The 17,455-nt window shown below is 38.4% G+C and overlaps 1 protein-coding gene across 4 annotated transcripts in view; it reads left to right on the top strand.

Annotated features, from left to right (window-relative positions):
* Positions 1-17,455, top strand: part of rptor (regulatory associated protein of MTOR, complex 1) — a 238,779-nt gene that overhangs the window by 79,548 nt on the left and 141,776 nt on the right. For all 4 annotated transcript variants that reach the window (XM_026244674.1, XM_026244672.1, XM_026244673.1 and 1 more), the window contains exons 5-7: positions 2,508-2,666; positions 3,911-4,057; positions 15,367-15,542. In XM_026244674.1, the coding sequence (XP_026100459.1) occupies positions 2,508-2,666; positions 3,911-4,057; positions 15,367-15,542 (482 nt within the window). The remainder of the gene's footprint in view (positions 1-2,507; positions 2,667-3,910; positions 4,058-15,366; positions 15,543-17,455) is intronic.

The raw sequence follows: 17,455 nt of genomic DNA, 5'->3' as shown, positions 1-17,455 counted from the left end.
GTGTCGCCGGCCTTATTAGAATCAGCGGAAGGGCGGGATTTGCGCTGAACTCTGAGACTTCCGCCACTTTATATGTTTGTTTGGAAACACGAAAATGTACTTATGGTCCGCACACAAAATATTGCATTCCGCATTCGGTACACACATGCAACCGTAACGAAAGCCCTATACCGAAACAGTCCGGTACGAATACACGTACCGTTACACCCCTAGTTTGTGTGTGTGTGTGTATATATATATACAGTACAATCCAAAAGTTTGGAAACATTACTATTTTTAATGTTTTTGAAAGAAGTTTCTTCTGCTCATCAAGCCTGTATTTATTTGATCAAAAATACAGAAAACACAGTAATATTAACACACTCCTGTGTGAAGAACTATTGTATTATGCCATTCATTAAGAATCCTGCTTACAATCACTGCAAGCTACCATTACAAGGTGTAACAAATTCCAGTATAACAAGTCAAGACTCCCGGAATGCCAGTTGTTCAATCTAATTAGAGGGCCAATATTAAAGGGTGATTTATTCTGTAGTCGGTGTAACCCCTTGTAATGGTAGCTTGCAGTGATTGTAAGCAGGATGCTTAATGAATGGCACAATACAATATTTCTTCACACAGGAGTGTCTTAAGGACAAAACCTGAAAATGGTTAATTGTGGATAAGCAGAATAATTGTCTCTGGAGTGGACCAGATTACACATATGATATTACAAGTAATAAAAGGCCTAGCACTAAGTGTAATATCCATATCATCTTCTTTGCTTTATTTGTGTGCCAGATGGAAGTCGCCATTTGGTCTTCTAAGAATGGGCATGTCTGACATGGAGGCTGAAGTACTTATTGCCCTCTTTCCTCAGCTTGATTTAAAGATATTCTGCACACACATTTGTCCTGTCATGGTGGTGGCTTTCCATCGATTTCTATTGTTTTAAGCTTGATCTTATGACATTTTCCCTCACAAAACCTTTTTTCATTTTCAGTAAGACATTGTTTACTACACACCTTTGTGTTTGTTTCCTGCTGGCGCAACATTGTAGGTGATTTTATGATTTGCTATCCTTGTTGGAGGCATCTGGTACACAAAATCTACACACACTCACAGAGCAGTCCACTGACCTGTAGTGTATGTCAGAATGTGAGACTGTGATATAAACCGCAAACACAATGCTTTCACACTCTCCCAAACACCAGCTCTCTCTCACTCAGAGTTATGTAATACCACACACACACACACACACACACACACACACACACACATATATATATAATTATATTGGAGAGGACAGCGAAAAAATGAAGCATTTCACACTGCATCATTCTGTCTCTCACACACAATCCACAGATACAATTCATGCCTGCTCTGTGATTATCAAAATTCTGTTGTTTTATTCCATTGTAATAAAGCTTGTGGTTCTGTTGTGATAATGATTCACACCAGTGAAGCTTAAACCTTATATTAAACAAATGTTTTTGTGCAAAATTATAAAAATAAATTAACAAAATAAGAGTAATATAAACATAGTAATAGAGAGATATATCATTGCAGTCAATAAGTCTTAACGTAAGAGTATTTATAAAAATAATTCCTATAGTTTAAACTTATTTTTTTGTCCTGATTTACAGTCTCTTCCAAAACCCTTCTCTTCTTATCCATTATCTGTACACACACACACACACAGACACACACAACATCCATGATTGGAGAGTAAAGAAAACTTAGTGTTAATAATGTATTATTAAAGCTGTGATAGAAACTCAGTCGTTCAGCCAACTTAACGCGTCAATATATTCAAATCCATATTTTCTGCCCATTCTCTCTTCTCATCTACCTTCATCTAGAAGATTGCTGTTACTGTTGGCTTGTCTCACAATATGTCTGTCTACTGTGCCTTGATGAGAGATTTTAGTGATCTTATTTTAAGTGCTAGTCCTCACAGAAGTTAATTTAGGGCAAGCTGGTGATGCATGTTAAAACATGTAAACCAGTTTTTGCAATGGCCAGTTTTGTCCCCACCAACTTATGCTCACAGCAGAGGTGGACTGGATTCACGGAGCAAGAATTTCCTTTTGTTCATGTGTGTTATAATTTGTGGTAATCTGGTATTTATTTATTTTAGTTATCAGTTATGGAAAGATACTGTAGCAGTGCACACAGCTCTCAGACAAGCAATCTGCAGCTCATTTTTACTAAAATCAAAACTATACATATTTATTAAAAATGTAAACAATCATAAAAACTTTGGTATATTTTCTTATTTTATTCTTCAGCCAAGTGTGCACATTTATCAGTCAATACAAATAATCTTGAAGATAGCCGGACAATAGCAGATTTTCTGTACTGTTGACTTTAAAGTACATACATTTGTACGAGTTGCTGATTTTCAGTTTGTTTTAATGGTCATTTTTATATTTCTTCTGGAGTTCTCAGATATTTTGAGATCTGTGCTGTCGTATTTCTTCATTAATGTTGGATGTCATTGCCATCTAAAATCCTCTCTCTTCCAGGCCCGCTATAAGCAGAGTTTGGACCCTACAGTTGATGAGGTGAAGAAGTTGTGTACTTCACTGCGGAGAAATGCCAAAGAGGAACGTGTTCTCTTTCATTATAATGGCCATGGGGTTCCTCGACCCACTGTCAATGGAGAGATCTGGGTCTTCAACAAGGTAAGTGTAAATCTTATCTGTCATTCTTATTTTAGTGAGCAGTGCTAAATAGGTCTGGGCAATGTAGCGAATATTAGCAATAATATCGGAATAAATTTGATGATGATGTAAAATGTAAAAATATAGAATATTTGAAAATTCAAGCATACTTTCCCAAAAGAATGTGCCGAACCTCCAAAAAAGGAACATGCAACTGCAGACTGCTCTACACGCTTCTACTATGATAGCTTTCATGAAAGCGGTTGCCAGATAACAAGAGTTTAAATCCCTGATTCAGAGTTTCGCTGTTACAAGGATTCATTTTCTGCCCGGTGTTTGCTTATTTTAAGCAATCGCAACCATGTGCACTTGCTCACTCCTTATTGCAGAAGCGTCTTTGACGATGATCTGAAAACACTAACAAGCTGGAGTTTAGCGATCTAACAAAAGCATTGTTCAGCTGGTGTGTTCTGTCATGAGATCTCAACTGTATTGTTTGCAATTGTGATCGCTGAATAAATGCACTTACTCGACCACTGATGTTTGAATAGAGAAACATAGACTATGGCTATTTGGAATTACTATTATGGAATTTCATTGTTATATTTACCAGTTTTTATAGTATAGACAGGGAGAGTGCTAAATTCTTTGGTATTCATTTATCTATTTCTTATATATAAATATATATCTCCTTCAGCAACTACCTCCCCATCTAAGAGGATTTTAAGTGTCAGTGGGAACATAGTTTAATGCAACAGAGCTTCTCTTAAAACCACAGACAGTTGACATACTTGTGTTCTTAGCTAAAAGCTTTTTTTTTTTTTGTAAATGTTTAATATAAAATAATTATCCCAGTTGCATAGTTTAAATTGTTAATTGAATGCACTAAAAAGTTGACAGAATGCACTTTCTGCACTTGTTTTGCACTGCTTAGTTACTGCAAGTTACGTATAGGCCTACATGTGTTCATTTGATTTAATGGGCAATAGAAAATTAAGTTTTTTTTTTTTTTTTTTTTAATATATATATTGAGATATCGAATATCATAAATATTTTGACAATATCAATGTATATATTATTTCATATATTGCCCAGCCCTAATGCTAAATAATAAACTTATTTCAGACTTGCACAGCAGTTACCAGCATTAGTTTGTGTACACTTGTACTTTCCTTTGACTTCAATTAAAATTAATTTAATTAGTTTTGGGCATAAACTGAGTTGAGTTGTCAAAAATAATCTTTTTCTTTCTCTCGCTCTTTCAGAACTACACACAGTACATCCCTCTCTCCATCTATGACTTACAGACGTGGATGGGAAGTCCCTCCATCTTCGTGTATGACTGCTCTAATGCAGGGATCATTGTCAAGTCATTCAAACAGTTTGCATTGCAAAGGGAGCAGGAGCTGGAGGTGTGTGATATTTTACACACACACACACACACACACACACACACACACACACACACACACACACACACATATTCACTCATGTGCACACAGTCATAGTAAAATGCCGAACTGATGTGTTATTTATATAAGAGAAAATAATAAAGCATGAAAACAGTTTATTGAGAAAACTCAATCTAGAGATAGAGTTAAAAGGTTAAATCATTGAACATTTAATATATTTGTGTTTTAGATGTTTTAGTAGTCAATCTTAAAGGTATAGTTTGCACCTCTCTTCTATGGACCACAAAAGGAGATATTTTGAAGAGTGTTCCAGATGCACTTTTTCATTAAATGGTAGTGGGTGGTGATAATGTCTCAGCTCAAAAAAGAACAATAAATTCCCTTTTTAGTACCATATATCAGAGATAATCAAGTCTGTCCTAAAAAAAAAAAAAAGAAACACTTTTGTCTGCTTAGGGATGATGTTTAGATGATTTTTAGGTTAGCTCTAGGGTTGTCCCTATTTTCTTTCTCTTCTACTCTTTCAGCAGTAGTTTGTCCCTCAGTATATCAAAGGCACAATCACTGCAAGACATGAAAATATTTTAGGCAAGTTTGAGATTATCAAGTAAATTTTTTTATATTTTTAAACAATATTTTGATAGTGTGTATGTGCTGTGAAACTGTGTTTCAAAGAATACAGTTGAAGATTTTCTTTAAGGCAGTGTTGTGGATCAGACATCCTTCTTAGAAAATAAAAGATATGGATGGATGGTGAAAAATCCAACATCAGAGGTAAAACTGTTTATCATTCTGAAACAGAATGATGAAACATCCAGATATGCATATCTGTTACAGTCACACTTCACAGGAGAGGAAAGTACAAGAAACAATGAACAAGGAGACGCTGAAGAATCCTACAAACATGGAATTTATTTCACAAAGGGTAGACACCGGAACTTTGAAGACATTTAACAGCAGACGACCAAACACTCGGACACACAGGGTTTAAATGCATGGGAAAATTAGATAATTAATGAGAGACATGGCCATGGCAGAGCTCTCCCCTGCCTCTATGGCTAGAGCCCTACTATCCCCCCTCAAAAAATACTTGGGAGAAATGAGGGGGCTTAACGGGGGATCAGGAGCCCTCCCTGGGCTTAACGGAGGATCAGGAGCCCTCCCAGGTCTTAACAGAGTTTCAGGAGCCCTCAGTGGGGCTATATGGGGAGACGGGAACCCTCCCTGGACTATACGGGGAGACAGAAGCCCTCCCTATACAGGGAAACAGTGCTATACAGGGAAACAGGAAGATACAGGAGCCCTCCCTGGGCTTAAGGTGGGATCAGGAGCCCTCCGTAGGCTATACTCGGGATCAGGAGCCCTTCCAGGGCTGAGTTGGGGATCAGGATAGCACTTACGGGGTTCTGGCAAAGGAGGTTGGTCTGGAGGAACAGGCACAGTAAAGCATTTTCAAGGAGCGGTTACTGGAGCGAGCTCTGGGGCTTGGGCCGACACTGGAGCAAGCTCTGGGGCTGGAGCCGACACTTGAGCTAGCTCTGGGGCTGGAACCAACACTGGAATGAGCGCTGGGGCTGGAGCCAACACTAGAGCGAGCTCTGGGGCTGGAGCCAACACTGGAACAAGCTCTGGGGCTGGAGCCAACACTGGAGCGGGCTCTGGGGCTGCAGCCGACACTGGAGTGAGCTATGGAGTAGCAGGCACTTGAGGGAGCTCTGGAAGGCGCTTTCGAGGAGCAGGCACTGGAGGGAGCTCTGGAAGGTGCTTTCAAGGAGCGGGCACTGGAGTGAGTTTTGGGATTGGCAGGTTTGCCAGATTAACATCCGGAAGGCTGGCTGATTTGACTTGGGCTCTGCTGGCTGTCTTGACTCGGGAAATGCCAACATATGGGTCCCACATCGGGAGCAGAGACTCTCCAGTTGACACCTGGATAACTGCCTCCTTCCAGCCAAGGTTGGTAGTGTCTGGTAGCTCCGCAGGGAAGATAGTATGTCATCCCGATCTGGAACAGCGTCACCAGAGTTTCCGCATCAAGGGAGCAGGTGAGGGTGAGTGGCACAAATGCCTTAGCTTAACTGACTGGGTCGGGGCACGCCTGAGCTATGGTGATAATATAGCTCCTTCCTCCATGTGATGGGAGTAAGAATGAGTGGGAAAACCTAAACACTTTAAACAACAGAGAGAAAAGGCACTGCTTACTTTTGTTTTAGGGTGGCTGTTCTGTTACATTTCATGAGAGAGGAAGGTACAAGTAGCAAGGAGATGCTGGAGAATCTTTGAATCCTTCAAACATGGAATTTAATTCACAAAGGGTAAACACAGGAACTTTGAAGATATTTAACAGTCGACGACCAAACACAAGGTTTAAGTTACACCGGTATTACCCCCATTTTCGGCATGGAGACCGAAATGTTCATAAAGCTGACACTTCAAAGTTTACTATTCAAGAATCATAATTACTCAGATTGTTATGATAATAAAGATATATAAGCTCAAACATAAAAATAAAAATATTAAAAATATATTTTTTAAATGTATTAAAAAAATGAAATCTACTAATACTTCATCAAAAAAAAAAAATCATCATAATCTGTAAAACTGTTAATTTTATTAAATATTTTTAAGGCCATCTCATGTGTGTTTTTAGAGAGGGCTAATATAATTGATTCATAGCCCCTGGTATCCCCTGCAAACTCTCATATAGGCCTTTCACACATCGGCCAGGTATGAGACATTATCCGCATTTCTTTTATCCTTATTCTTTTGTTTTTATTCAGCTGTTATTAGCCTTTGTTGTGGTATTTCAAGGTTTACCAAGCCACGTCTTTTCAATCCCAGTATACGTTACCTCACTATTATCAAAAATCTTACTATAAAAATACAACAAAACATTTTCTTACGGCCTTATGTGAATTATTATGACAAAATGCATTATGAAGAAGAACCGCACCTGTTATGTAGCTGCATTAGAGGTAACGTTAACATCAAGCTACATAAAGACTATTTAGGAAATTATTAGTACACATTTATTCAAAACTTACTTTAAACCCTGATCGAGTGTTTGTAATAACTAACTTTTGCGATCTCATATGGAATTTGGGCGTTTACTGTTGTAAAAATATGCTATTTATAGACTTTTATATCGCTGCACAAATTAGCATTTCAGATGTACATTTTCAATATTTTTATAAAAATGCCCCAAATCTCAAGAAAATTGCATACCAACCATTTACTTACGTAATCGGGTTTATTATTTGGATATTTTGTGGGTAGAGGTTTCTCTGTGTTGCTGTGGTCAGATATCACCTTGGAAGAGTGAAGGAAGCATGTGATACGATGACACTTTGTTTAGTTATGAGACGCTAAATATTGACAAGGCAAAAGACAAATCAGAGTTTGTCTGCGTCACAGCACGAACACGGAAGAGTGCACACAGAGAAAGCGCTGGGAGATGCTATTTATCATCAGATCGCGTAAATCAGTGGAAAATGAATAGAAATTATGTACATATACATATGTAATTATGTATATGTAATTAAGTAAACATGAGTAAATATATCCATATATCTCCATGTAGATGCATCTTTGGACTATAATCCCTTATTGACGCTGTTCAGTGAATCTATGTGAACACAAATAAACCACTGCTGACATGACTGAATAAGAATCCTTGGTGAATTTCTGTTCAAAATTTGACGACATACGGATTTATTATTTTGCTCTCCAAAATGAATGTTCCTGCTACAATGTTTTATTAAGTGGTCAAATATCGAAACTGGAGTCTACTGATTGCACAGTTTGTCCAGAGTGTGATGTTTAACGTGCCATGAAATTGAAACAATAATCTGGGATCACCGATGATCCTTGAACGCAAAGGGCTTAATAATTTTAATGGACCCACTTTATATTAAGTGGCCTTAACTACTATATACTTACATTTTAATTAATAATTAAGTACAATGTACTTATTGTGTACATACATGTTTTTACATTGTACTTGTATAAAAAAAACCTACATGTAATTACATCTGTATTTCATTTCTCTAATAACATTTATAATTACACTGTTGACCCATACTTTACACCTTAACCCACCCTTAAAATTACCCATACCTCCAACCCTCTCCCTAACCTTACCCCTATCCCACCTCAATAGCAGCAAAAGTGTTTTACAATACAATATGAACACAGTAAGTACATTGTACTTATTTTTTATGTAAGTACATAGTAGTTAAGGCCACCTAATATAAAGTGGGATCATTTTAATAAATAATTTCATAAACAGTCTTAATAATACAAAAATGTTATTCTCTCATTCACTTCCTGAGTGCAAACTGCTGGACTGAAGTGAAATGATTGGGGTCAATTTAAACTGAAGTGTTGAATTATAGGTAATACGAGCGAGTGAATATGTCATGATAGTAAGAAAGATAATTGTACATATTCTTCCAACAATCAGTGAAGAGGGTTAAAGGGGAGAAATGAGGGAAGAGAAGAAAGGTGATTTTACTCATTCAGCTCAAATTTAATGGAGTTGAACTGATGCCCCCTCATCCTCTATCCCTCACTGTGTCTACATATATACAGTAGACAGAGTGAGTTTTCAGACTTCTGCATGCACCGTAATTGACCGTAATTTTCCAAAAGAATATAAAAAAGATAACTTCTAAGGATTGTCATGCATAACAAGCTCTATGTCCAAATATGTATGCCTTCCCGCTATACAGTATGCAAAGAGCAGCATTTAAACGGAGTAGGATATCTGAATAAACAGGATTAAAGTAAACAAATAAAACCAAGATAATGTATTATGTTGCTTCTAATGAGATTTTGAGGACATTGGACACTTTTATATGCCATAATGCAGCATGAACTGAGAACCCATCAGATTTGGAGGGGAGATTCAGTTTAAATGTTTTTTTTTTATTATTTAAATGTGTTTAAATGCGTTGTGGTAGACCAAAATGAGTAGATAAAAAAAAAAAAAAAAAAGGTTTCAATTCAGGACAGGCTCTGAACAGGGCAGCTGTGGCCTAATGGTTAGAGAGGTGGACTAGTTACCAAAAGGTTGCAGAGTCTCAGTGCTGGCAGGAGTTGTAGGTGGGAGGCAGTGAATGAACAGCGCTCTCTTCCACCCTCAATACCCATGGCTGAAGTGCCCTTGAGCAAGGCACTGAACCCCTAGTTGCTCCCCGGGCGCTGGATCTATAGCTGCCTACTGCTCCGGGTGTGTGTTCACGGTGTGTTCACTTCTCACTGCTGTGTGTGTGCACTTGGATGGGTTAAATGCAGAGCACCAATTCAGAGTATGGGTTACCATACTTTGCAGTATGTCACAACTTTAACTTTTAACTCCGCTGTCTGATGGACATCAAATTCACACAAAACAGTCTTGATTTGGCATTTTGAACTTCATAAAATTGATTAAAGAGCAGAAGAAAAAGTTAGATTTACACTATTAAGGAATCAATAAGGAATCAATTCCACTGTGCTGTTCAGATCTAGAAACGCTGTTCATTAACTGCAAGCCATTTTATTTGCCGCGGGAGTTTCACTCGTTCATTCTCATGAATGTTTACATTCCTCCGCAAGCTCACGCAACCATTCACACCTCCTGCAACACCCCCTCTCCACCACTCCTGCAATTCAGATCATTGAGAATGAGGTGTGCCAGGTCTTCCGGAAGCAGAAAAGGAAAAAAGCACAAAGCCCAGATTGTGTTACACCAGCTTTTCTGAAACCCTGTGCTGACCAGCTGGCCCCCATTTTCACACAGATCTTCAACAGATCACTGGAGCTGTGCGAATTCCCTTCATGCTTCAAACGCTCTGCCATCATCCCCGTCCCAAAGAAATGCAAAATTACAGGACTAAATGACTACAGGTCTGTGGCTTTAACGTCTGTGGTCGTGAAGTTATTTGAAAAACTGGTGCTGGCCCACCTGAAGGACATTACTGGACCTTTAATGGATCCTCTTCAGTTTACCTACAGAGCAAGCAGGTCTGTGGACAATGCAGTAAACAGTGGACTGCATTATGTTCTGCAACACCTAGACAGACCAGGGACTTTTGTGAGGATCCTGTTTGTGGATATCAGCTCAGCCTTTAAAAATATAATTCCAAACCTTCTCCTGTCCAAGTTAACTCAGCTCTCTGTGCCCACCTCCGTCTGCCAGTGGATGAACAGCTTCCTGACAGACAGGCAACAGCTAGTGAGGCTGAGAATATACACATCCAGCACCCGTATAATCAACACTGGAGCTCCTCAGGGCTGTTTTCTCTCCTCACACCCGTATACCAATGACTGCACATCTAAAGACCCCTCTGTCAAGCTCCTGAAGTTTGTAGACAACACCACACTCATCTGCCTCATTCAGGACGGTGATGAGTCAGCCTACAGACAGGAGGTTAAAGAGCTGAATGTCTGGTGCAGTCTCAACCTGGAGCTCAGCACAACCAGAACAACCAGAAACAGGAACAGTTCCTTCCGTCAGAGAACACATCTAATGAACACTTGACAATAACTTTGGAACACACAACACTATTTATGCACTCATACCCTTATTTATTAACAGTCTGCACTTCAAATTTGCACATAATATACCTGTACATACAAAACTGTCTACTGTAATATACCTGCACATACAATTGTCAATTTGTATATTGTTTTTTCTTTCATGTTCTATTTTTTATTATTTTATTATCTGTGTTTTTGTTCTGTTGCTGTCATTCTGTTGCACTGCGCAGAAGCTTCTGTCACGAAAATAAATTCCTTGTTTGTGTAAACATGGCAATAAAACTAATTCTGATTCTAATTTTTTTGTCCAAAAAACATACTCTTTTACTAATGTAATTTAGGTTCCCTTAGGGAACAAGTACTGCATTGTAAATCATTAGGCTAGACACTTCGGGGGAAAAGTCCTTCATAGCAATTTCTGAAGACTTTTTCAATCACCCAGTGAAACTGCATGGCCATTGGTCCATGAAGTTTAATAAAAGCTTATAGTGGGTGAGCCTGCCAAAAGGGGCGTGGGAACAGGCTATGTAAGTGGCCGTCTCACCTAGGCAAACTGATTTAATTCGACTGAAGCGACGACATGAGGTGTCCTGCAACGTAGCACGGCACAGTACACAGTACTCATTCCGTGTCTAAGGGAACCGAGATTACATTAGTAACAGAGTACGTTCCCTTTCGATAATACACTCATACTGCGTCAAATGCCATTAGGCTAGAGACTTCGGGGGACAGTACAATCACTAACAAAGGGCTTGCAACGAAATACATAAAAGATGTCCTGGACTGAGTCGTGGATGGTGTTACAACAGTAATTGTCCTCAACTGTCCGATGTCCTCATATGGTCCAGATGCCAAGGGGGGCCATAAGCCAGATGTAGTCGGGTTCCTAGGTTGGAAATGATGCAAAGCCTGACCATGGCGGTGGGTCTTATGCTGAAAGGACCTGTGTCTGTTACTTAGAGACATCCAGGTTATAGACCCTGATAAATGTGGACGGCAAGGTTCAACCAGCCACTGCACAGATTTCCGCGATAGACACACCACCAGACCATGCCCGAGAGGAGGCCATGCTCTAATACCTATAGGACATTGTAGTCCTAAGGATGAGTAGGTGAAAGCTATCACATCAACTATATGGATAGTCTGGGCTTTTAGACCAGGTGACATTTGGTGTGTCCTCGGAAGCAAACAAACAGCTGTTCCGACTGACGAAAAGTGGAAGAATGGTCAATGTAAGTTTTTAGGGACCTGATCAGGCAGAGTAAGTTCAACTCATGCTCATCTTGAGAAAGAGGAAGTGCAGAGAGAATGACAATTTGATCCCTGAACGGACTGGAGAGAACATTGGGGACATAACCGTGTCTTGGTTTCAGGATGACTTTGGAATTGCTAGGCCCGAACTCAAAACAGGAGGGGTTCACGGAGAGTGCATGCAAGTCTCCTACTCGCTTAACTGATACTAGGGCCACTAGCAGGGTGGATTTTAGTGACAGGGGTCATAGGTCAGCAGTCTGAAGTGGCTCAAAGGGTGGGCCTTTGAAGCCTATAAGATCCATGGATATGTCCCATGTAGGGAATGTGAAGGTGCGTGGGAGGTTCAACCTTCTAGACCTCTTAAGAAAATGAACAGCAAGGTTGTTTTTTACCCACAGACTGCCAGGCTATATGCACATGAGAGGCTGCTATAGCCGCTACATAGACTTTAAGGGTAGAGGGAGTTCGGCCCCTATCCATTAAGTCTTGAAGAAAAGACTATCTGGGGTATGTCACAAGTGAATGGGTCTTCACCCCAGGCTGTGCACCAAGCAGTGAAGACCGACCATTTAAGGTTAAGAGACGTCTTGTGTATGGAGCTCTAGCCAGTGAAATGGTATTTAGGATGCTCTCTGAGAGGCCTGTGGGCTACCAATGAGAGGCCATACATACAGAGCCCTCCACTTGGGTCTGGGATGCCATACACTGATTCGTTCGCTTGAAAGAGGAGATACTGTCTCAAGGGAATCGGCCATGGCTCCACAGATGACAGCTGAGACTGGTCCGAGAACCATTGTTGGATCCTCCACAGAGTGGCTACCAGGAGGACCATGTGACCTCCCTAACTCATCTGATGACCTGGGGGATCACAGCGATCAGTGGAAAAGCATACAGGAGGAAATGGTCCCTGTCGTGGGCCAGAGCATCCTTAATTTTTGAGAAATAAATTGGGCATTGATAGTTGAAGGTGAATAGGTTGATCTCTGCCCTCCCGAAGATATCCTAAATATTTTGAACTGTATGGTGCTCATGCACTGCTCTAAGCAAGCCCACACGATTTATGAAGGATACCACCATCATGCTGTCCGACTGAGCTAAAAAAACGTGGTGTCCTGTCAGGAGTGGTAGGAAAGTGTTAACAGCTCAACATACTGTCCTCATTTTCAGGCAGTTGATATGGAGCTCGCTTTCCAAACTTGTCCAAGTGCCGAAGTGGCAGTGTGTGTGTACAAAAGCATCCTTATACTCATAAATCATAAGCAGTGTGTCAGTAGAAGCCGTTCGCAGAATCTGTACAATTTGATGTCATATTGTACAGGTCCTGCCCATGACTGTTAATGGACACTGCCATAATAGCATAGATCTCACCCTGAGTGAGCCACAACCAGTACGCCATGTTCATTTTCATGCTAGAACAGGGCTACTTAAGTTCAGAGGCCAAGGGGCCACCTTTAAACCCCATAAAATGTGAAAGGCCACCAATTACAGTTTGTCATCATATGACTTTAAGACAATATTCACAATTTTAATTAATTATAAATGCAGTTTTTAAATTAAGTATTGCTTGTCCTTGTCCTATTTGAAATAATACTGAACATGAAAAAATAAATAAAATAATTTAAATAAAAAAAAAAACAGTGGATTAACATTTTTTTTATATAAATGCTATATTGAATGATTTGTTACTGGTACTGAAAAAATACACCATTACATTCCAATTTATTTATTTATTTTTAATTATTTATTTTTTTATGAGTTGAGTAAAAACTATTTGAATAACAGAAAAGAGTAGAGTAGTAAGAATATGTATCATCCAGCAGTTTAAATGTTTACTGACAACTCTTTAAAATACATCAAAGCTGCACAGAAAACTTTTAAAGTGTTGAAAAGATGAGTTATTCTTAGTACACTCTGTACACTCTGTTCACTCATCAACATTTTACTGCTGCATGAGACGTAGTCTTCTTTTTCTTGCTTTATGGCAGATTGCAGACTTATATGTGCATTACCGCCACCTATCTATAAATTTGACCATTGCCACTCCTGATTGTGATTGTAGATAGATTGTCAATGGTCAATTTGAGAGGTAAGTAATGCACTTTGTAAGGGAAACAGGTCAATTTAGCTCAAAGGGAATCATTTAAGATTTTAAAGGGAATTTGAACAGAATCACTGTTTCACGGCTGATCACTGAGATGCCCTGCAATTCACTGAACGAGCTGTTTAACATCAAATTTTGGACATGATTCCTATAACACGAATATGATACATGTGACAAATAAATGATTGTCTGTACTAATTCAAGCAAGCAAATTCGATTATGTAGATACTAGACATGACTATGTATCCTTAATCTATCCCATAGTTATTAAAAGACATACACAATAAGTGATTATAACATGATAGTCAAATGTGTGGGTAACACATAAATGAATATGGAGTGAAGCGATGGACTGATTCATTTATTAGTCTTTTTGAGTTCATTCCGGTCCATATATATGTACAAAAGGCAGTGTCTTTTACATTCTCTTGACAAAAACTTCTGTGGAGACCAGAGGTTCAATGCACCCCCCCCCCCCCAGGAATTTCAGTCTGGTTCTGCAAGGTGGGGGGAAGTCAATGGAAGTTTTTAACTCTCATTGGTTTACATGTGATGTCCAGCGTTGTATTTCAATTACGAACAACAAATTTGACAATCTCTTTTGCGAATTAAAATTGTCAATAATTGTTCTAGTGGTGTTAATGTTGAAAGCTGTTTTGTGAAAAAGTTGGTTGGTCATCTTGCTTGGGTCTTGTGGCACTAGAACTGATTTGTGACTTCCTGAGGAATTCGGCTCGTGTTTCAAACACAGCCCTGATCGACTCTTTTAATTTGTCTGGTTCGAGTCATTTCTGTTACAACTTATAAGTCTGAAATCTTGAATAATATCATCTTGAAATATTACTAACAAAATTTATACTTGTTTAAAAATAATGTTTTCACAGCAAAAAACAAAACAAAAAACACATGCACAAAAACTTAAAGGTGGACGTTTTCAGAATTAAACTAAATATTAAGTAAATAGTTTTACTAAATATTTTATAAACTCATCATACAGCAGAAAGCATTCCGTAGATTGTGTACAACAGCTTGTTTAGTAAAGTTTTCTTTATGTTGATAATTTAGATGCCTTAGAATTTAATCCAGTGTAATCTAGAATCTAATATTCAAAGAATATTTGATGCATGCAAAGTATTTACCATGATATGAGTAATTTTGAAACCGTAAAATGCTACAAATTTAAATTGAAGCCATTACTTATAATTTTTTTTTTTTACATTTGCTGCTTAAGTGACTGCTGATTAAATTTGAAGATTATTAAACTTGCATCAGACTTTTGACAACAGGCTATATTCACCTGCAATTCTTTAGTAATGGAAAACAATCAGATGAATGTTGACACCTGTGCAACAAATTATTACATATTCTAAGATTTCATACCTAACCCTTGGGAGACCTGCTTTACTGTTGTTTACTGGTTCTCGTTATATTTTACTAGGTGGCAGCAATAAACCCTAACCACCCACTGGCTCAGATGCCCCTGCCTCCCTCCATGAAGAACTGCATTCAGCTTGCTGCCTGTGACGCCAATGAACTCCTGCCCATGAACCCTGACCTCCCCGCTGACCTTTTCACATCCTGTCTCACTACACCAATCAAAATTGCCCTACGCTGGTGAGATGTGCTCATTACACACATTCAGTTCTATTTAGTCATAATGTACATACAAACCAAATTAATAGTGAGCTACTCAAACCAGGTATTTTGATCGCAAGATCCCATAATTCTCTGGTTTGTTTTTTAAAACAATGTTTCTGAGGTGAACTTTTAATTAGGGGTATGCGATTATGAAAGAAGAAATATCGTAGTATCGTTCTGTAGCACACATTATATCAGCTGCAGTTATGGTGCCTCTTTCATATACTGTACAACACCACATGCATTCACAGCAGTGTTAACTCAGCGGTAGAGTTACTCTCTCAGTATTTGCATGTGCTTTTAAATGTTTAATTTGCGCATTGGTCTGACCTGTGCTTTTTCTTTTTCGAGCTCTCAATGTATTCTCTGAACACTTGAAGTCCACATAGAGAATTTACAGCCTTTTACATTAAAACACTACAGCGAAACAGCACAAATTTAGAAGAATATATTATACACATGAAAATGAGTGTTTATATGTGCTTGTGGGATTTTCTCAGTCAGGCTGAACATCACATCGACTGCACAAGCTAAAAACTAAACAAATATATGTTATTATTAACGGGTCAGAGCTCATTAATAAATGATGTCTCTGGCCAAGAACCGAGAGAAAGACGAAAGAGAAATGAGCGCTGCATCAGCGAAACCAGTTATCACTAGGAGCTCAGAATAAAAGCATTTTTATATTTTTTAAGAGCTTTAAAAACAAAATATCACCGGGAGTGCACACAATCCACCCATTAGAACACAACAAGAGCAGAATTCAGTGTTTTTGAGCTGTGTATGTGTGCAAAATGAAATATCATTTGACAGCGCGATACAGCTTATGAATACTGGAAGGGAAAAAGTCACATGAAGCGACAGCCTTTTAAATTAAAACAGTGCAGTGAATCAACACAAAACAATTAGAAGAATATATTGTAGAGATTAAAATGAGTGCTTGTGTGATCTTTTTGTCTTAGGTGAAAATAACATAGATCTCCCAAACTTCAGAGGACAGTGATTCTGGCTTTTCGTCGGTAGATTGGACAAATCAAGACCAAGATTATTTCAGAATTCATAATAGCTTGGCAAATATAAACAAAAACAGCCACGTGAACATAAACTGTTGAGAAATAAATCGATGGGTATTGATGCTGGATTGAATATTAAAAGAGACTGCATTTACCAGCTGCTTTCAGTAAATTAGATTTTAATGGGGCTATTTCAATAAACTAATTATTATCGATTTTTAAGACGTAAGTGTTCATTGAATCGATTTTCCATGTCTAAAAAAAAAGACGTTTCCTTTTTCAACGTAAAATAACAGACGAACGTAAAGAGCGCGCTGGAAACTCACAAGTCAGCAATATTTTTTATTTATTGGCATGAAGTTTAGAACAGAATAACAAACAGCAAAAAATATATGTGCAGAGGGGAAGGCTGCCATAACAAAAGAAAAACATCAGTGCAGGCTTCAACCCGGCCGCACTTATGATTTAGGCAATTCAAAAATCTCCAAGATTATTTTAAATAATGATTCAATCCATTTAAAACAACTGTTCAAAAAAATGTAACTTTAAATTGACTTTTTTTTCTCTTTTTTTTTATTGAACGTAACCGACACTATTAAAAATTTATTACAAAAAGGCTTTTTATTGGAACAAAAGACAGCAAGGGTCCATAGAAAATTGCTTGGTGAATAGAAATGAAAACAGCCATGTGAACATAAACCGTTGATATATAAATCAGAAGTTGATCATGATACTGGATTTGAATATTAAAGTGACTATTTATCAGCAGAGCACAGGGTTCTGCCTTAGTTTCACTTTTAAATCGGTTAAAAATACAAGCGAATACATAAATTGCCTCTTTTCAAGTAAATTATGAGTCCTTCTGTGAGTACTATT

The sequence above is a fragment of the Carassius auratus genome, unplaced genomic scaffold, assembly GCF_003368295.1.
Source record: "Carassius auratus strain Wakin unplaced genomic scaffold, ASM336829v1 scaf_tig00006882, whole genome shotgun sequence".
NCBI classification, from domain to species: Eukaryota; Metazoa; Chordata; class Actinopteri; order Cypriniformes; family Cyprinidae; genus Carassius; species Carassius auratus.
The sequence above is the reverse complement of the archived record's forward strand: the minus strand, read 5'-3'. Positions and strand labels throughout refer to the sequence as shown.